The 22,901-nt window shown below is 35.8% G+C and overlaps 1 protein-coding gene across 3 annotated transcripts in view; it reads right to left on the bottom strand.

Annotated features, from left to right (window-relative positions):
• The window catches only part of ncs1b (neuronal calcium sensor 1b), an 88,716-nt gene that overhangs the window by 64,432 nt on the left and 1,383 nt on the right, over positions 1-22,901 (bottom strand). For 2 of the 3 annotated variants that reach the window (XR_015497076.1, XM_087263335.1), the window contains exon 2: positions 19,648-20,956. Coding sequence is in view for 2 of the 3 variants with exons in the window: in XM_087263335.1 (XP_087119461.1) it covers positions 19,648-19,711 (64 nt within the window). In the remaining variant the exon portion in view is untranslated. 3 annotated transcript variants of the gene reach the window in all.

Here is a 22,901-nt window from a genome sequence, read left to right as displayed (position 1 = left end):
ACAGAAAACAGTTAAACAGAGCATCTACCACACAAGAATGAGAGATAATCGATATACTTTCACTTTCGCTCTTGGATAGGGAAACCTTTACGCACAGACATCAATTAGCCTATAAATAATTAATTTTGTTTGTTTAGCGCAAATATTTGTTTCAAAACTATTTCTAAATTCAGTTCTAATTTCCAGCAAACGAATAAATGAACAATAATAACGAAGTGTGTTCAAAAACCTGAGTTATATCCTAAAACACATGCTGTGCCACACATGGTCTAAAACCTGAAGGTGGGCAAATCTAAGCTTGTTTTTAATAAAACAAATAGAAATATGGATATAATAAATAATACTGCTAATAATAATAACATTATACAAAAGCAAATTGTTATGAATGAACTGAAAAAGCCTCCTGAGATAAAGAAGGCAAAAAAGCAGTGGTGTTTCATATTTATGTAGGCTAGAAAATAATGTTTTGTAAAATGTTTAATCCTTTATATTTATATCCTATATATATTCTTATTATATCCTATATATAGGCCTATCCTTAATATTTAATTTTTTTTATATGTAAAGATATTTGCATCTTGAGTGTAGGCTATTAAGGAAAGTGTAAGTGAGGCGCAACTCTGCGCTGGAGTTTAGAACGGGTTTGTTTTGGTCTAATGAAAAGTCTATTATAGTTTCTCAAAATAGCAACGCGCCAGCAGTGCGCCTCAGAACGCCTTCCTTTTTAGACCAGAACGCCTATGGGCGCACATATGAGCGCAAATGCATTTGCTATTTAAAGATCATGGCGCAACACCTCAAAACGACTCTTGCACCAAGCTGAAACTATAGCAAACAAGTATTGCGCCGCGCCTTGCGCCACATTGCGCCGGGTGTATGATAGGGCCCTAAATCTTTCAGGTTTTTGTGTGTGCATACCCACTTTGTTCACTGTCAAGCATTTAAATTTGCATGTCCAAAATGCTGCATGTCTCTAAATGGTCAGCCGAGAGAAAAATCTGTGAATTCAAGCTGGTTTCTTGTTTTATACACAAATCACTCAAACATCCCTCCTTCCATTTTATGAATGACTTGTTTTGTTTGTTTCTGTAGTCTGCATCTCTTTGTACTAACACTCCTAATCACTTAAAAAACCACACAGTGGCAAGATCTTTTCAGATATTGTAATATGCCTTCTTGCTAAGTCACAGGAAATCATTGTTGAGGCAGACTATTTTGATGGGGGTAAACAAATAATTTGTTTTTCAAGCTTTGGAAAGAGATTTAGAAAAGCGTGACGGAAAAGGAAATGACTGGCATTTAAACATAGGCTCACTGTCACGGCACAATGACTGCAGGCAATTAAAGGAACAGTACAGCCAAACAATGAAAATACTTTACAAGCCAGCGTGATTTAACAATTTGCACTAGTGAAACACAAAAGGTGACCACGAGCTGTTGGGTTTCAATATTATGAAAGAGAATAAGTAAGGTTGTCAAACTCAAAAAAATAAAAAATAAAATAAATATATTCTGGAAGTAGTCCATGTGCTATTTTTTATATTTCAATTCAATTTAAGAACAAATTATTCTCACCTTTTTGACTGAATTAGTAATGTTATGACATTATGCCACCTCGAAATTAAGGTTCTATCTGCATTCAGAGCGGTTTTGATATATTAAGTGAGCTTAAGAGTTTTGCACAGCAGAAATTACATGGTAATATTCATGAGACCTTAAATGTATTCTAAATGCACAAAATCAAATCCTCTCAGGTCTCAGATAAGTGGGGACTTTTGGAACTTCTCAAAAGTACTTAAAATAATACCTCACGTTTATGCTAATGTAAGGTTATGGCTTGCAAAACATCAACTGAACCAATTATTTTCAAGAAACACGAGCTGTTCATTTCAACTTGAATTAGTATATTATGTATGTGTTATCAAACTCAAAATTACTGTTGTTACAATTTGTCAAAATGTATGAAAAGGTTAGTTTAATGCTGATTTATATAAAACTTTATGACAATTTTAAAGTTTAAGTTAAGAAACATCAGTGAAAAATATTTAACCAATGCATATGTTATTTTAGGTGGGAATATGATGGGAAATACATTATTGCAGTAAATCAGGGACCATTTCCTTTGGTTTAGACACAAAGCATATACTGCAATTTCTGTCATTTTATACAAAACAGTATGACTGAAATTACATAAGTGCCCTATTTATCAGGGATCGCCACAGCAGAATGAACCATCAACTATTCCAGCATATGTTTTATGCTGCAGATGCCCATCCAGCCGCAACTTGGTACTGGGAAACACCCATACACACTCGCATTCACACACTGCAGCCAATTTTGTTCAGTTCTCTTTTAGCGCATGTCTTTGGACTGTAAGAGAAAAGTCACATGAACAAGGAGAGAACATGCAAACTCCACACAGAAATGCTAACTGGCCCATCTGGGACTTGAACCAGCGACCTTCTTGCTGTGGGGCGACAGTGCTAACCACTGAGCCACAGTGCCACCCTTTAACATAATGTTTCTAGATGTAATTAAGATCTCATCAATTGTTAATTATTTGTCTTTTAACACTTAATATTGTAAAAAAAATGGTTTAAATAACATACACATACAATCCAAATTAGCCATGCATCAACTCAGCATTTACCAGTGTCATCAAATGCTATAAATCAGTGTGTTGAGAGACTCATGTTTTATTCAAAAGGGTGAGAGATGTTTATGAGCTCTGCATTTAAAAATGTACATCTTCACAGAAATGTATTCTTAAGTGCTGCAATCTTTGGTTCATCTTCTAAGATGAAAATACATACTTTTAATTTTAAACACATCAATAATCATCTATCTGATAGTCTTTAGAATTTAAAAGGCACCTATGTTACCCCATTTTCAAGATTTAAGATAAGTCTTTTGTGTCTCCAGAATGTGTCTTCAAAGTTTCAGCTCAAAACACTGATTAGATTAGCTTTAAACACAATGTAGCTGTTTTTGTTGCCTGTGCCTCAATCTCCGCCTCGGCTGCATCAGATAAACAGCACAGTGACAGACATGAAGGAAGCAGATCTTATGTAACGTTTGTGAGAAATATTACAGTATGAATGTTTACCAATGATTATTTGATGTATTTGTTGTAAAGTTAATTCAAGCCTTTTGACAAGTAACACAAAATGTCCTTACAAAGTTCACTCACACACAGACACACACGCACACAAACACATGCATTTAACTTTGCACTGTTTTCTTCCTGTCTTGTTTATATGAGTAGACACGTTACTATAGAGACATGTTAATACGCGGCTGTCAATCAATTTGGTGGGTGGGCAATCCGTCACCGTACCTACGTCATGTTGTGGTCGACCTCAAAATGGGAGGGATTTAGATTATATTTTAACATCAGGAAATTTAAAAAAAAGAGACTCATTTTCTTTAAATCACCCCAATATGACTGGGGACACATCTACACACGGTTCTGTCCAAACAGCTTACAAAAGATGACTTTCATATAGGTGCCGTTTACACTAAATTTCACTCATCTTGGCCACTGAGATGCTCCTGATTGGTCCTCCTGTGTTCTTTCAAAGTGTTGATTGGTTTGCAAAGAGTTTGACGTATTGTTTTATAAACAAAATAGTACCAATTTACCAAAATTTACTTTAAAATAATTAGAATAAATTTAAACTAAATTAAAAAACTATAATTGTCACAAAACAATAATTAACTAGTAAATAGAGTGGAGGAACTATGATGTCAATTTGTTTGCAAAAACCCAGAAGCGAGTTAGCATTTTAACAGTTCCAGTTCCCTGATCCCAAAGTCAATGGGTTTTTTCAATGGGGTTTCAGTAAAATCGCTTAAATAAGGTTCGTGGCTAACACAAACTCAAGATGCTTTCACTTTTTGTTCTACGACATAAAACACATCAGTTACAGCACATTCTTGAATTTTTAAATCGGTTATGCTTCTTCAAAAAGATGGTTGCTATCAATTGCTAAATGGGACTACATGCGGTGTCGGTGACATTATACGTCATCGAGCTGATCTGGTCTGGAGCACAGCTCACTTGCGTTGGGCATTTAGATTTGTCTGTTATTTAGATATTTTCATGAATAGTATTTTATAGTTTGTAGTATTATTCTAATTGGGAATTCAGATACTGTGTAGATAATTCCTTCACTTGTAAAGGCTGTCGAGACAGATTCATTTGTTGATCATTTATTTTAATAAACATTATGAAGATACTGCTTAGTGCAGCCTGTCTCTTTCCTGCTCTCAGTAATGCAAACGTGTGAATAAATGTGTAAAAATACATGCATGTTAACTGTCATTTTCACGTGATTTAGTAATTTTTCATCTTTTTTCTTCACCTGAACACATTTAACTCAGTTATAACAGCAATATTTACACTGCTCCATAAAATGTATAGCATATGTGACTGTATGGGCTGCTTTTCACTGTACTTCATGACAAAAAAGGAATATTGAATGTTGCTCTGTGTCCATGATGGAACTTGCAGGCATTTGATAGACTTGTTCCTCACGCCTCATTTCTGTTGTCTGTTAAGGTAAGCAGGCTGTGTGCACGCAAGTGATACACTTAAATTATTACATTACATTTAAATATGTATTATGATAATAATATGTAGGCAGATTTAGACACATAGTTTTAAAACTTTTAGAACAACCGTAAAAACAATCCAAAAGGCACATAGGTCTATGTGTTTTTGTGTATTATGGATTATGGTTTTTGTGGATTATTATTTAATAAACAGAGAGATTAACTCTTTGTCATGGACCAGATTTCTTAAAATAAGCTTGATAAGTTGTCTGTAGCAGGGTGGGGCGGTGGGGCTGACGTCACAGACGAGCGCCCCGAGGGCACTGTTGTCCGTTTATAGCCTAATGTTAGCTTTTCAATTCTTGCATTTGTATTTAAAATCCAAAAGTGCTCAAAGTTGTATTCTTGTGTGACGATTATCCGACTGGTCAAAACGTGTAAGTGTAATGAACAGTGTTTGAACACAGAGCTTATTATTTGCAATCTTCGAAAAGCCTATGGGAAAATACTATAGGGATTTTCACGAGGGGACCAGTTTTATGCTAGCAGCCGATAAGCCTACAAAGTGACATCATAGTTCCTGCACTCTATTGCGAGGTCCCAGAACAGATCGAGGTAACAGATTCGGCATTTTACCTGAGGTTGGAGAGGTGTTATGCATGAAAGTGCAGAGCAGGGGGGTGTTGGATGGCAGAGGGGTGTCACGGAAAAAGGATGAAAGTGAAGAGGGTTGGGGAGTCGCGGAAGAAAGTTAAAGTGAACAGCGAACAAGGAAGGAGGGCCGTTGAGGAGAGGGCATGTTCCGGCACAAATTAAGCCCTATTTATAATTATAATAAAAATAGTCTCTTTTTGAAAGTGCCATGTATTATCAATTTAGATTCAAATATGTTTGATGTGTTCAACAGAAGAAGAAAAGGTCATACAAGGGCATGAGGATGAGTAAATGACGACACCATGTTCATTTTCAAGCAAATTACCCTTTAAAGAGTTCATGCACTTATATTTCATTTGCTTCTGGGAACCTAAAATGTCAATTGCATGCAAATCTGCCAAATGAAAAGGTAAAACTTTAATGGTGCCATTGCTCCACTGCTTTAAGTGCAGGGATCTCTCCAAAGAAAGTGCCATTACAGCCTAATACGTACTTTAGGGAGATGAAAGCAGGCATTGAACTGGCAGTGATATAGGTCTTTGTTGAAATTTTCTTTATTAAATCATTCAAGCCTATTATACCCAATGCTGTATAGTTCTTTGAAGTTACAATTCTCCATAGAGAAGCTACAGCAGCTTACATTCGATCAATACTAATAGATGTGTCCTCCATTAAATAATCTAATGATTGCGATGAAAATGCCATCAGGCAGTGTTACATAACCCAACAGAAGAGAAGTGCTTCATATTTGTAGTTAAATGCCATGAAAAATGTGTTCTACCACACTGAATAGGCGAGCCAGTGTTCTGATTGATAAGCGTTTGATGAAGGCCTTCCTGGCAGAACGAGAAATCCTCTGCCTACATTAAAATCTAGTCTGTATTCATACACACTTCCCTTTGCTCTTCACCACGCAAATGAAAAAGAATTAAATCATGGAGCCCACTCATGAGAAATAAACACTTACAGCAGCAAGCCTCCACAGCTGTAAAACAAGTTAAGCTGTTTTCTAATTGCCATAAACATATGCAAAACATAGACGTGAAATAGCTGAAACTGTTGGTCAAATTAGTCAGTTACATCTGGGATAGAAATGAAGAGAGAGAGGCCAGCTGTTACATTTGGAAAACTCTATGTTTTTAAAGCTTTTTTTTTAACATGTTTTATATTCCATTTACAATCGGTTTCTAAAAACAATCACAGTGAATCAGCATACGGTATAGAATCAAACAGCAACAGTGATATTTTGTGTATATTTTTTTAAAGCATTATTTAAAAAATGAAGTTAAAAGTTAAGAGCAGCTAATGCATAATTGTAATGTATTTTTTTCTTCCAATATTCATAACATGTTGTTTATTTAGGGACAAAAAATAGCTAAGTCGTTAGACTAAAGAATAATTAAATGTAGACAAAGATGAAGCAATTACATTGTACATGTAAATAAACATGTAATTAAAGGTGCTGTATGTAAGTTTTTGACTCTTCTAAGCATAAAAATACTATGATATGCTTGCAAATATTTAAGAAACATGCTAAAATTCTTGTTTATTTGAAAAACAATGCTAAAGTCAGATATTCTGCTTTGAAAATGTGGGTTACGTGCCAGAACGTCTGTCTTTATTTTTGTCATTTAACCCGCACAATGCCAGTTTAGCCAATTAAATTTCAGCACCCAGGGTTGCCTTGGTGGAAATCTGTGTATTTCATTCATTTAGTCAGGAAGGCTCTCCAAATGTGCGCCTGTGACCGAATTGCGACCTTCAGCGCACAGTAGAAATTAGGGTTGTACCGATAGATGATGCCATCGTCCATCGCTGATGGCCGACAAACTTTATGATGCTGAGCCAGCATTGCGATCCGCGATTGTACAGACTGATTATTGGTTTCATCATTATTATAACAATAAGTTTGTTTGTTTTTTGTTTTGTTTTTTTTTAATGGAAGGATATATTACCAATATATTGTAGACAATAAGATATTGCCCATCCCTACCTATGCAATAGAATGAATGTACTGTATGGCCACACTGCAGGACAGGCCAGCAACCATCATTTGTAGGCTAAGTGAAGTGAGCTATTGAGAAGCAAGAGGTGTGGAGGACTAGCCCAGTGCATTTACTCCCACTGTGACCCTCAGATCTCCATTAACACTAACTGTAGAGCAGGTAGTAACAGAGAGACGCAATCTCAGTGTCACCATAGTAATCCCCTCGCAAATAGGGCATGAACAACTCAAAAACACCACATCGACCCCCAAACATGTAACATGGCACTTGTGAATGTCCCCTGAGAAAAATGAAACCCCTACAGCAGAAATGCACGGTCAAAACACAATTTGCTCTTTTAGAGAGTGGGAATCACAAGTACCGAGGGATGATGAGGAATGCTCAATTCCCAATCACACATATGTGCCTTCATACCACTGGATGACCACTGCTGCTCTGAAATGAGAATCAGATTGACTGCACATGTGCCACTTAAATAGGCATATGGATGTGGCATTATATGCAGAATTCACTTGCCAATTGTTATTGGCCCAATCTGAAACAAGGTCAAACTGATTGAACTGGTCTTTAACATGATGCACAGACTCAAGAGTTTATAAGGGCTAACATAAAGTTTAAGCATTCAGTAACTTGAGTCACTATATAAAGGGCCCTAGTCATAACATTTTACTACAATTTCGAAAATTCACGACAAGAAATACTTGTAAAAACGACCTAAATATGCATGACTTTAATTTAAATTAGCAAAACATGTCTGATAATGTGCTACAGTAAATGGAAACAGTTTCTAAGGCTAGACTGCATAATGTATAAATAATAATAATAATAAATAACATGAATTTTATATGATCTCTCTTACTTTGTTAAAATTATTCACATTCTGCGAAACTTTTTTTCCTTCCTTGTCATCATACACTGCCAAAATAACTATATTTAAAGCCTAAATGAAGGCCTCCATACTTTTACTTCACATTCTTACAGTAATCTCATACAATAGGAATAAGAATATGCAAACTCTAAAATACGTCTTCCTGATTAAAAAAAAAAAACATAATTTCTAGCTATGGGCTCAAGCTCACAGAGAGTTGAAAGACTTGGGGAACAAAAAGAGGAGAAACTGATAAAGGTTACAAATGGGGAAGGGGAGAATAAAAAAACAAAGGAGGGAAAAGATAAGGGAGTGCTTAGGAGAGAGAGTTAGAGGTAAGAGGGATATATGGATAGAATGAAAATGCAATGTCCTTCATTACTAAGCACAGCTGATAAGACTTTAATTACAGTATTCTATTCCATACTCGCAGAGAGGCAATTAAATGTGAGAGAGAGGCTAGGATCATGCAAGAAAGAAAGAAAGAAAGAAAGAAAGAAAGAAAGAAAGAAAGAAAGAAAGAAAGAAAGAAAGAAAGAAAGAAAGAAAGAAAGAAAGAAAGAAAGAAAGAAAGAAAGAAAGAAAGAAAGAAAGAAAGAAAGAAAGAAAGAAAGAAAGAAAGAAAGAAAGAAAGAAAGAAAGAAAGAAAGAAAGAAAGAAAGAAAGAAAGAAAGAAATTCCAGAAGGATTCCATGGAGTCCATCCCAGTACGGAGGCACATTTCCCTGCACGCTACAATTTCCTGCCCAGTGCCTTTCCATGTAGCGCCCACCACTGAGCCCAAAACAGCAGACATCATCATTAGGAGGCCATTGGCTGTCACTTCCCATTCTATATCTGCATGACTTCAAACCAGCTCTGCCTACTTTACTGCACTCACTGCTTATTAACAAAGACACTACATATTTACTCACAGTGTCTTGGCTTCTCTCAATAAGAAAAAAGACAGAGATTAGGTTCTTTAATAACTATTAATAAACCAACAAATATTTGTTATTTGTTCTTAGTCAGTATAGACATGGTAGCCTAAAACATTACACAGATATGTTTTGCTTTATATCTAAAACTAGAGTCTAAAACACTATTGTAGGGCATCTTCTAATTTAACGTTGCACTATGACATTTAACGGTTTAAACAGAAGCCACTTTTCTTTTCACCTGTTTTTAAATTAATTTTTAGTAATCTGATTATGGTCACACTAAATACAAATCTAAAACATCTTGAGCTAGTCAAAACTTTAATGTAAAAGTGCTTGTCCATAGTGATGTTAAAGTGTGACTAAATAAATGAAAAGTTGTGTTAAAATAAAAACACAGATAACAAGTCATATGTAAATGTATGTTAATACCAGGTGGAAACAGGCTTCATTGGCTGACCACTTGCGATCAGATTACTGGAAAAGCTTGATGGTGTGCCTGAATACCGTTGATGCATCACTATTTGCATACTATCCATGCTAAATAGTGCTTTAAAAGGCACCCAAGATGTCTACTAAGTCCACTGGAAATGCAAAGTTTCTTTCTTTCATTCTTACTTTTATTTTGTGAAGTTTATTTATAATTTTGAGAGAATCACATGCTTATGATTGACCTTGACTAATCCTGCATTAGCTACGACATTATTCATCAATTTGATGATTCCTAAGTTACCATAAATAACCAAAGTTCCATACCACAGTTATCCTTGTTTTAAAGAATACCCCCTTTCACCCCTACTCCTCCTTCTTTCCTAAATTGTGCAGCATGGCAGCCCAGTGGTAAGAACTGTTACCTCACAGCAAGAATGTTACTGGTTCAAGTCCCTACAAGACTAAGTCCTTAGGTTGACATTTCTATGTGGAGTTTACATGTTCTCCCCTTGCACATGTGGATTTCCCCGGGTCCCCAAGTTTCCTCCCACCATCCATACCATGCAACCTATGTTAATTGGCAGAATTTGGCACCATAGATATGTTCCTATTCAGCAGTATATCACTTCATAGCAATTTACTAATTTGTCATTAGCTATAAACAGCAGGCACGTTCTCAACAACATAGGCTCATTCTGAAAACTTAGCGCTATAAACGTTTCTGGAGACCACAATATATGTACCCAGAAGTACGCATGGCTGCATTTTATTATTACAATGAACTCTAGGGGGCAGTATGATGCCGTATTCGTTTTTAAGTACCAGCTGACCGCTTACCTCTATATGGACGGCTTTCCCACAGTTTCCAGTTTGTCCTGTTAGTTCGCCATGTACGTTGGTGGACTTTAGACACAGAGAGATCTTGACTATAATGATGGGGTTCAAGTCCGGTGAAGAAAGATTCCAGAAAGCGGGTAAGACAAAAACAGAATTTAAAAAATTAAATAAACTAGTAAATAGTAGGGTAAGAATGTGGTCAAATCTGAAAACGTGGTAGAAAATCAGACGAGGGCTTTTCTTTTTCTGCATTGCTTTTGAAAATTGTTGGTTGGGTTTAAGTGGGTGGGTGGGTCAATCAATACTATTGGTTAGGTTTAGGGAAGGAGGTGGGTGGGTCAGTCGATGGGTCAGTCAGTCAGTCAGTCAGTCAGTCAGTCAGTCAGTCAGTCATTCAGTCAGTCGACAGCAGCCTCAGGTGGGTTTATGCGAGAACAGCAGGCGCGAATGGCACTCAAAAGAGAAATTTGAGATCTCAAAAAGTGTACACAGCAGCTTTTGGTGGATTTGCAAAAATAAAAAACTGCAAAAAAACGTAGCTTCTGGGACGTATTTGGCGTCTCCAGAAATGTATATAGTGGTACGTTTTTAGGATGAGCCTGGGTTTGGTTTTCGAGATCTCCCTGAGCTCAAACTCCCCTCTCGCCCTGCAAACAGGAAAGAGGCCCAGGCTTGAGGATCTTATTAGCTCAGGGCTCTCTCCCGGGACAGCATGCCAAACAAGCTTTATAATCAATCATCAGCTAAAGCCTAGTTCACACTACAGGATTTTAAACATCAGCAGATCGCTGTGCCGTTCACACTACATGACTTGACTTTGTGTCTTTTAATCTCTGAGGTGTTCACACTACGCAACACTCTGTGAATGATCCACAAGAGGAGGTTCACACACTACATGATCTGACAACAACTCATTCCCCATCAGCTCATTCAAGCTACCAAACCACAGCCAATTAAATTTTGAGGGAGGAGTCTTCAGAAAAAGCTGAACACTATTGGCTGCTTGTGTGCTGATTACATCACTGACAGCGTTTCAAGCTTTGGAGAAAGCATTTTAAAACATCGTCAAATCAGCTGATTTATCAGCGGATTAATCACTTATCTGCAAGGTTCCAGTGGATAGATACACAGAGAGTTTTTAATTTTTGTAATTGTATAACTCTTTGAAATAAAACTAACATATTTATAACACCCTGCCGTTTTCTAACTATCAGTGTATTTCTTTCTGACATTGTTATTTTTTTATTACAAAACAGTAAAGAACTGAGCATTTCTGCCTTAAATTACCATATTGGTTAAAATGACTGCATGCATGTCTGATACTTTTCGCTGTGACTTTAAATATGTGTGCATTTTCTTGCCTAGCAACTTCCTGCTAACATAAACAAAACTTTTTGATGGCAAAAACATCAATTTACTTCAGATATCTTTCAAAACAGCATATTCTGTGCAGTGAAATAGCTCCTGTTTGAAAGTGAAAATGAAAGCCAAGACCTTTAAGTGTTTTAGTATCTTAACTACATATTTATAGGCTGTATTACCAAAAAAAGATTATATTTTTAGGGTAATGGTGTCATTAAATATGATGCCAGACATTCAAAGCTTAATTTTAATATCTCAATAATAGCTTTGAATGTAAATATGTTGTGACAATATGGCGTTTTATTTGAGAACGGTCAGAATGAGCAGTATGGTAATTCTAATAGTTACAGAATTCTAGTTCCACTGTTAATATAGCCTACTCTCATGTCTGTGCTCACGCAGAATGAAGCGAGTGCACCGATGCCCATTCTGACCAATCACAGATGTTTCTGCTGAGCTCCTGAATACACAGTCATTCAGCTCATGCTGATATGCTCTCTCATTGGCTGCAGCTCGTCACTACATCTGACCACACGTGGCGTTGAGTCGGCCGACTGCTCTGGAATATTTAGCATGCTAAATGTTGGATTTCCGTTTGCGAGGTGTCGGCGACGCGTCAGCGAGCCTCGTAGATGCGTTGTTCAGTAGTTCACACATAAAGAGCGCCGAGCGCCGAGCACCCGCAGATTTCTTCCCGATCACAGCCCGATCTGTCGGCGAGCTCGTTAACTTCCAAATCGGGCTCAAATCAGGCTTAAAATCCTTTAGTGTGAACTATGCATAAGTGTGAACTCTTAAAAAATTGCTTTTGTACAGCGTAAAATTTTTTCAAAAACTAGTGGTTGGAGACACAATTTTAACAACTAATATCACTCACAGCACGTTGCACAATGGACAAGGATTCACTTAGAACTGCAAACATGAATAAAAATGTAAAAACTACACTACAGGCACTCATGGCAGATCCACATGACCAATAGATGCAACATTGGAAACAACGTGGGAAACTTTTGTAAACATTTTGCCACTTTTAGGATAGGATTATTTGGTCCTTTCAGGGTTCTTACACCTTTTCCAACTTAAAATTCCAGCAATTTTCATGCACTTTTAAGGTGCATTTGTATGCTTTTCCAGCACCTAATAACCACGGTTAATTAAATTTTTATATATTGTATGTACTTTTTCACATTTAAATCCATTGTGCTATTTAAAAAAATAATAAAACTTGATGAGCACTTTAGAACATAGGGATATTTTACCCAAAAATCATCACCCAAAAATCCAAGTTTTTGGGTAAGGTTACCCAAAAATGATTTACCCAAAAATGATTAAAAAATACATTTAAAAAAAGTTTAGTTATTCGATGAAGTATGCTTTTAAGTTTGGTCTCTTTTGATCTAAAGTTGATATCTTAAGAAATGAGCTTACAGTAAGATTTTGTTTGGGTGTAGTATCAAACTTTCATGACCAGTCGTTCATGATATTTCATGTGCATTGCTATTATTTTACAGTCATTGGATTGTCGTTTAAGGTTTGAAAATATGTCTACAAAAAATCTGACTTAAAAAATGAAGTTGTCTTAAATTTCAAATGTTCAATAATCAAGATAAAAAATACAAATTCAAAACATTTCTAATAGGACATAATCAGTATTATTAAATTACAACTGTTAATAATTCAATTGAACACAATTCAAATTCAGATTGTTTTGGCTTATTTTTAGCTTCATAAATGCGCGAGAAAATGCGGTGAACATTTTGCAATGAAAACTGGTCGCACAACAACAATTTATGCACTCGCACAAATGCTCCCAAATATAAGTTGAGGTCACATAGACAAAATTGTGCACATATGCAACCAAAACAGTCACAATTTTAAGCCCTGCAAATTCAAGCAGGTTCAAGCACTTTGTCCAAAATCCAAGCACTTTTCTAACCTTGAAAAGATTATATTAAAAATCAAGCATTTTCCAGGATTTCCAGCACCCGTAAGAACCCTGTCCTTTCTGCATTTTGAGAAATTGATCTTTAAAAAATTTGCATTATATAGAAAAAGTGATATAACAACCATGTTTTCTAAACAAAAAGTCCAACATCATGGACAACTTTGGACACAAAAGTAAAAAATATAACAAAATAAGAATATAACTCTGCTTTAACAGAAATGTCAGATACGTAGAACCTTTTAAATCCAAGGTGACCATTTCGTCATCAAGTTGTAAATGCATCATTTTGCTTTTCATAAGGAGGGTTCTCCACATGAAAGACCAGGAACTGGCATCAATGTGCTAATTATCTCCAATGTGGTGGGCAATTAAATATAAAGAAATCTGGAGGATGTAAACTGTGACAAGATGCATGTAACTAAGCAACAGTATGCTCCACTGAGCATGCAATTATGACATTATGAAAGTAGTATGTCCCATAACTCTTCTGGTACTTACTATATACAGTGCTCAGCATAAACGAGTACACCCCTCTTCATTACACTTTATATTAATATATACTATTGACCTTATTCTCCAATGCAATGCAATTTTGTTGTTGTGATTTAGTTGCCTATGGGAGAAATGACTATAGGAATAATAAACAGCAGAAAACAGTCAAACTACCTGCTCAACAAACAGTTGTCTTCATGACTATAAAAAGTAGAATAACACAATAAGAAAATATCAGTTTGTAACATCAAGCAGCATTACGAGTTGTTTTAACGTCAAAATATCAATGGAAGTTGCACATGAATTATAAGGTCCATAAAATGCTTTTTATCAATGGGCTGTTGTAGACAGCACTACCTACTGCGATACCGTGTCACTCCTTTCTGAAACAATATATTGAAAATATAAATTTTAAAATTTAAAAAATTTCAAATATTCATTTTAGGGGCGACGCGGTGGCACAGTAGGTAGAGCTGTCACATCACAGCAGGAAGGTCACTGGTTCGAGCCTTGGCTGGGTCAGTTGGCATTTCTGTGTGGAGTTTGCTTGTTCTCCACGCGTTTGCATGGGTTCCCTCAGGGTGCTCCGGTTTCCCCTGTTAGTCCAAAGACATGCGGTACAGGTGGATTGGAAAAGCCACATTGTCTGTAGTGTATGTGTGTAAATGAGTGTGTATGGATGTTTCCCAGTGATGGGTTGCAGCTGGAAGGGCATCCGCTGCGTAAAACATAAGCTGGAAAAGTTGGCAGTTCATTCCATTCCCCAGATTAATAAAGGGACTAAGCTAAATAGAAAATGAATGAAATATTCATTTTCAATAGGGGGTGTACTAAATGCTAAGTACTGTATGTACAGTGCTCGCCGCTCAGCATAACTGAGTACACCCCATTTTGAAAATGAATATTTTTATCCATTTCTCAGTGAACATAGGCAATGCATTTTAGTGCATTTAAACAAAACAGATTTATTATATTTATTAAAATATTATTTGTCACTAAACATATTTAGAACCTGAAAGATAATACAATTAAATCCAAGCAAAATTTTGCAAAAAATTACAACCTACAAAATTTGAACTAAATTATTATTTTTTTTGCTTCTCTTGATTTTTCTTCTTTTTCAAATTTGTATTTAATATTTTTTTATAACATATAAATTTGACTGTACTAGGTTTTGGACCATTATTGTAAGTTATTTTCTTGGATAAGCGTAGTCCTGACTAATCTAATGTATATGCACAAATATAATACTGTATAGCTTCATAATAAATTTAAATTTCAGTTTATGAAGGTGTAGCAAACTGATTCATGGTATTTTTTTTACTCTTAAGGTAATTAAGGTAATTAATTGTACAATGCTGTTTTTATACACTTTATTTTATAAATGGAATAAATACATTACATATAGAAATAAAGTGTAAAATACACAACAAATTTAACATGAATTATATAGACAATATTTCTGGCATTACTTCACTAAGGCCCTGCCTCCCTAGTTATAACATTTTACAACATCTTTGAAAAACTCCATAAACAATGTATGTAAACAAACGACCTAAACATGCATGACTTACATTTGAATTAACAAAACATGTCTGATAATGTGCTAGATGGAAACAGTTGCTAAGGCAAGATTGGATAATGTAACAATAATTACATTCTACCCAATTAGACAGCAAATTAATGAAGAATCTTTTTAAAGCAAATACCTACAAAGCATGCAGTGAATTGTGCTCTCAGCATTACCCACACTGTTGTCATTTCACTGCACTAGTTTTAGAAGCGAGACCTACTGTAGCTCACTGTGTTTACGTATATAGCTTGTGCATCCATGGAAACCCAATCTGCTTCACTGGCAGAGAGCAAACCACTTTCAGATATCTCTCTGGGCAACTACCAGCCTGATTGCAGATCTCAAGATTGGCCAATTTGCATATTCATAAAGCTTGAGTCCCAATTGGAGGGCTTTTAAAACATGCTGATTAGGCTGACTTCCAGGCTTCGGCTAATCACACTTTGAGATGCCATGAGAATTGTGATCTTCTCTGATAAAATATACATCGTATATGCCACAGGATCTTGAATGTGATTTAAAAATGTTGTTTTCAAACAAATCAGCCTATTTTCCCCTAACTAATTAGCACTTGTGCTAGACCCAAAATAATAACGGAGAATAACAAATGAGCCTTAAATAGCAAACATGGCCTTTTTACTCTAAGACTGAAATTATAGTAATGGTGAGGAGAAACAATTTAAATATGAAATGTGAACACCATTCAAATAGGCTATAAACAATATTTATCACATTAACTAATATAATAAAGGCTTGTTAGTAGCATCAGATGTTCCATTAAGCACATTTAACATCTGTGAAACCTTTTAATTGAGCAGAATGTTCTTTATAGAAGACACTTTTTCCTGCAGCACTGGTTCTAAAACATTCATTTTCTTTTCGGCTTAGTCCCTTTATTAATCTAGGGTTGCCACAGTGGAATGAACCGCCGACTTTTACCGCACATGTCTTACACAGCAGATGCCCTTACAGCCCGAACTTAACACTCACATACACTACGGCCAATTTAGCTTATTTAATTCACCTGTACAGCATGTTTTTGGACTGTGGGGGAAACTGAAACTTCAGTCAGTCGAACCAGCGACCTTCTTGCTATGAAACAATTGTTCTACCCACTGCTCCACCATGCTGCCCCTGTTCTGAAACTTTTCGTTATTTCTTTAGTATTACAAGTAGATGTAGAAAACTTGTACATAGTGTTCCTGATGTAACCCATACGTTTCTGAAGAGCATTTTTGAACCCCAAAGTGGGTGGAGCCAGCTATCGACCGCATGGCTGTGCAAAAATGTGCAAAAAGGCAGAATGTGGGTGCAGCTATACTCTGTTTATTTTCCTTATATTGATTTTCTTAATTAAATGTGTGGAGTTCATATTCTGTGCACATCTGCTCGGTTATGCTTTATTGCTAATGTTTTATTGAGTTTTTTATTGCGTTTTTCAGGTTTATTGAAGCATTTTTAAAAACATTAAGCATTAAGCATTCTATTAAATGCCACGCTACGATATAACATGGCTGTTTTATACAGCCTACTGCTAATCTGTCTGTCAGATTATGAGGTGCAGTGAAGTTTTAAAAAAAATAAACAGATAAATAATTAGGAAATTATTTTAAATAAATTAAATAAATACATAAGTAAAATAATAGAGTATCACACATAAATAAAAAAGGTCTGTCTGTTAATAATCACACAACAAGCATTATAACTTGATGGATAATATAATATAAATATAACATTCATTCATTCATTCATTCATTCATTCATTCATTCATTCATTCATTCATTCATTCATCTTCCTTCGGCTTAGTCCCTTTATTCATCAGGGGAATTAACCGCCAACTTATCCAGCATATGTTCTACACATCGGATGCCCTTTCAGCTGCAATCCATCACTGGGAACATCCATACACACTATGGAAAATTTAGTTTATTTAATTCACCTATTGAAACCAGAGCACCCGGAGGAAACCCACGCGAACACAGGGAGAACGTGCAACCAGCAACCTTTTTGCTGTAAGGCAACAGTGCTAACCACTGAGCCATAAATATAACATAAAAAAGCAATAGAGTGCATAATAAACAATAAAGCAAAGGCACAAACATGGTCAAGTTTAGTGGCTGGAACTAGCTGAGGTTAGTTTATGACTAGCAGAAGACAAGTTTCACTCAAATGACCATGCCCTTAATTATGTATTCATTTATTATTATTTTTTTTACTTAGTCCCTTTATTAATCTGGGGTCGCCACATTGGAATGAACCACCAACTTATCCAGCATATGTTTTACACAGAGGATGCCCTTCCAGCCGCTACTCAACAACGGGAAAAACCCATACACTCTTACATTCACACACATACACTACAACTAATTTAGCTTGTTGAATTCACCTATAGCGCATGTCTTCAGACTGTGGGGGAAACTGAAGCACCCAAAGGAAACCCACACAAACAAGGGGAGAACATGCAAACTTCACACAGAAATGCTAACTGACCCAGCCAGCGCTCGAACCAGCAACCTTCTTGCTGTGAGGCGATTATGCTAGCCACTGCGCCACCATGCTGCCCCGCACCTTGATTATGCAGAAATTTAAAGGTTAATATACAGTCATTTGAGTCAATAAGTTATTTACGCACATTTTTAGAAAACAAAGCACTTTTTTGTACCAGGCTGTAAACTAAATTACTTTTTCTGTTAATTTGGACACTCTACCTCTGGGCAATGTGGGCATGTACATCGGTTTTGGAGCCAGTCTCTGCCTGTCAATGAATTGCAGGACAACTGAAGGTTGCTACTTATTTATAAGCCATTAACCAAACCAACCAGCTACAATGTGAACACCAAAACTCTATATTTCAATTTGAAGCTTAGAAGTTTATCAAAGAACAAAATACAAAGCGACTAAAATTTTAAGACAACATACAACATCTTCAATGATGGAACTACAAGTCCATGAAGCATTGCAAATGACATAATTAAAATAAAAGGTAACACTTTACAATAAGGTTCATTAGTTAATGCATTTACTAACATGAACTAATCATGAACAACACTTGTGCAGCATTTATTAATCATAATTGAACATTTACTAATGCATTATTAACATCCAAGTCCATGCTTGTTAAAATTAGTTAATGCACCATGAGTTAACATGAACTAACAATGAACTACTGTATTTTCATTAACTAACGTTACTAGCATGAACAAATACAGTAGTAAATGTATTGTTCACTGTTTGCTCATGTTAGTAAATGCATTAATTGACATTAACTAATGAACCTTATTGTAAAGTGTGACCAAATAAAAATACAAAACTATTCATTTAAAGTTGTTGGTTTTACCAATAGAAACAACATATATAAAGCCTACAAAAATATGCATAAATATACAAATAAGTATTGTCAGAGTAGATATAGATTGACTGGCTTGTTAGATTTTGCTATATTTGGCTAAACAGTTCTCGGGTGGATCGCCAATGTATTAGATGACTCTAATACATAAAATAACTAAGCTGACCAAAGTTCTTAAGGGGTGAAGACTTTATTCAAGACAATGAACAGTGCAGTTCCTCAGTAGTGATGATAACTCGTCTGTCTTCTGTGAGACACTACTTTATAACAAGGAATATGACCTTAGAGATTACCCAAATGGTTTATTTGGTTCACAACTCTTGAGTTCCTGTAGGCCATTTGGTTAACACCTTTTCAGATACAGATAATTGTTTGCATATGAAACAAGCCATACAATCGATCATGCTTCATTAAAGTGGCTGGAGCTATAAATCTTTCGCTATTTATTACTCATTGCCGTTCCCTAATTAGTGGAATTTTCTGTCCACCATGTTGAGTTTTGCACACATTCTGCTATAAAATATAATTGTTTCAATAAATATGTTGTTTTTTGTGAACAGATTGGTTCAACAAAAGCATAATTAACACCCTCAGAGTTCACAAAAAAATTATAGGTAAGTGTGTAAAAACAATCAAACAATATAGTCGGAAAGTACTTACAGTAGGTCTTTCTGGTCAGTTCCTCCACCACCTCCGGTTTGAGCTTGCTGTTTGATTTGCCCATGATCGCCAGACCTCCTCCAGATACAGTTTGTGTGGTCCAGTGTGAAACTGACCCGTACCTGAGCCCTTCAGCAGCTCGTTTCTCCTTATGGCAGAATTTCAGAGACTTAAAAGCACCAACAAAGTGACAAACAAATCAGCACTGCCAACAAATCCAAGAAAATCCATCCAGCATAAATGTTCGTGTTCTTGCTGACTTACTGAGCCCTTTAAAGGTCTAAAGTCACTATTAGAATCCTTTTCACAAAGCAAGACTCTTAAAAATCCATCCTCAATAACTAGCACCTCTGACGAGTCCTTTAGAACTGTTGCTCCTCAAATAAAAGCCCATGCGTTTCGTTGAATGCTGAAGCAATAGTGTCAGATTTTGATCGTGATCTGTTTGGTTCTTCAATTTAAAAAATAAGGCTTTGAATGTATCTAAATGCCAGTGGTTATAAGAGACGCTCGCCGTGTTCTGTGTGCTCTCTCCTGCTCACACTTAAGCGCCAATTCTCTCTGGCTCTACACTCGCCCTCCCTCTTCTCTCCGTCTTTTTACTCCCTCCCTGTCTTGTTAGCTCTGAGTGACTCTTAAAGGAGATTCCTTGCTCTAGTTGTCTTGGCAGCTGAGATGAAAGGTTTGGTGGAATTAAAAGAGAAGTGCAGATTAGTTAAATCTTAACTAGCGGAATCCATTCATGTAGACATTTGGGTAGAATTAGTTCTGGTCGAAGTCGTCATGTAGAATTTGCTCTTGTCATTTTTTTTCTGGTAGAAGACCTTCTGGTAGACTGAGTTCTGGCTGAAAATCTTCATTTAGGATTCATTCAGTTGAAATTTCTGGCAGAGTTGGTCCTGTTTGAAGGTTTTCTGATAGAATATGCTCTGGTAAATGTTGTTTTTGACAAATTCTCTCTAGTAGATGATGAACAGTCTAGAATAATCTGAACAATCTTAAATAACACTGATCCCTGGCTGTGATTATTGAGGTAATTTTGAGAGCAAATACTGCTAAAATGGCAAAAAGTGTCGAATAAATCATTTGGAGAATAAAAGCGCTGAGATTCACCACCGCCGATTGCATTAGGAAATATGTGGAAGCTGGAAATAAGCAGTTTTTGAGTGTCCCAGTCTGCAAGGCATTCACATTCTCCTAGTAACCATTGTTTGCTTCTCTCTAGGCCTGTTCTTCTTCACACCTTCTGTTTTTCAAAGCAGCAACTCCTGTTCGCCAAGATCTAGTTGTCGGTAGAAACCTCCAAACACTGCGGGAACAAACAGCAACAAGGTCAGACTGCATTGGATGATAACAGTGTCATGAGTCTAGCAATCTTGATAGAGCCACTGAGAGATGAGGGGTGGGGGGAATTGCTGACCGCACACTCTTCTTGCAGATACACTTGACTTTCATGAGAACGATTTTCTCCCTGAGCCCGTGTAAGGACGGCACAATGCACTATTCCTTTGGCAGCACTGCAAGTGCATCGATACAGTATCCTGAACCAGGGTCAAACTGCATTAGTCAAATTATGTTAGAAGCAGTCTGGAGGATTCTATATTTGGTTAAGGGTTGTTGAGTTCACTTATACAGATTTAGCTACAGTACGCTTCAAACAATAAAAATTTTGCTTGTTCCGTGAGCAGATGCAAAAAAATAAATAAGCAGCAAATCAAAAACATAAAAAGCTATGAAAATGAAACATTGATATGAATAACTCCAGGCTACAGGAAAAACAAACATCTTCCTCTGATCTAGTAATCACAGGGAAAACACTCAGGGAAAATGTTTCAAATGAAAGCACAGAATATAATAAAATAGTTTCAAATACAATTATCTCCTTTAAAGATCATTTAAAACAAGCTGTGATATACAGTATAGTCTCAATGCAACACCGAGCTGCAAATCTAATGATCTCCTTAAATCGGCTTAAATAACTTTATGACCTGTGTTGAATGGTTGCACGGTGCATAATATGCTGTAATCTTTGGCTTATTAACTTTATTTTGCTTTATGAAAGATTTAAAAAATTGTGTATATGTTGCTTTGAGATGTGAAAGGCATAGGTACAACAGAGGCAATCAATTGTTTTAGTCTTATTTGAGGTTATATGTGATACACTGTAAAACCCAACAGATGACTTTATCAAATGAGTAAAGTGTAGTTAACTCAAAATTGACCTAAAGTTAATTCTACTCATTTGAAAAGAGTTTTGAACTCAGTGTTGAAGGTAATGAGTTAATTAAATACCTCATGACTTCAACTTAAATGGTGAAAGTTCACGATAATCATATACTGTAGATTAGTTTTTACTCAAACGGTTTGAGTTGCCTTAACTTATTGGGTTTTACAGTACTCAGTCGGTTTGAGTTCTCTTCATTTATTTGGTTGTACTGTGCTTAAATTGCTTAATTTACTCAAAAGTTTACAGTACTCATTTGGATTAGTTTTTGAACAAATGGTTTGAGATACCTTAACTTTTTGGGTTTTACAGTGTACAAATATCTAGAGATCACAATGTCTTTTGTAATGCTGATATAAATAATATTCAAAAAACAGAAAATGTTCAAAGGTAAAATTAAATAGCACGTATTTGTTCTCAAAAATATAATAAATCTGAAAATGAAAAATTATTGTCTTTTTTCACTGTATAAGTCGATATATAGATAAGTACTTATTTGGAGTCAAAGGGTTAGTTCACACAAACATTACAAATTTAAAGTTCTAAATTCAGTGTACACCATGGTTTCTTTGGGCTTTTTGTTTTTATAAAGTAGTTCCAAAAACATGTCAATTTTTCACATAATAAAACAAAGCAACTATAACAGTTTCTAATTTAGGCTCACTACTGAGTGGAATGGTTGCCAAGCAACAGTCATGGGTGTATGTTTATAAAGTAATATTCAAATTTAAAAATTAAAAATGTCATTTTTAAAAGCGCTTTAAAACTCTCAGTTTCACTGAATTTGCAATTTATCGTTATTTTAATCTTTTTAGTTTTTTTTGTAAAATGATATTTATTTAGAAAGTAAAACATCTTGCAAGTTTATTGTTTGTGTGTGTATGTGTGTGTAACACTCTACATGACAATTTATTTATTTTATTTTTTTATGGAAGAAAGCATGGTGGTGCAGTCGATAGCGCTGTCGCCTTACAGCTAGGAGATCCTTGGTTCAAAGTCTTAGCTGGGACAGTTGGCATTCTGTGTGGAG

This window comes from Danio rerio, chromosome 8, assembly GCF_052040795.2.
Source record: "Danio rerio strain M-AB ecotype USA chromosome 8, GRCz13ab, whole genome shotgun sequence".
Taxonomy (NCBI): domain Eukaryota; kingdom Metazoa; phylum Chordata; class Actinopteri; order Cypriniformes; family Danionidae; genus Danio; species Danio rerio.
The sequence above is the reverse complement of the archived record's forward strand: the minus strand, read 5'-3'. Positions and strand labels throughout refer to the sequence as shown.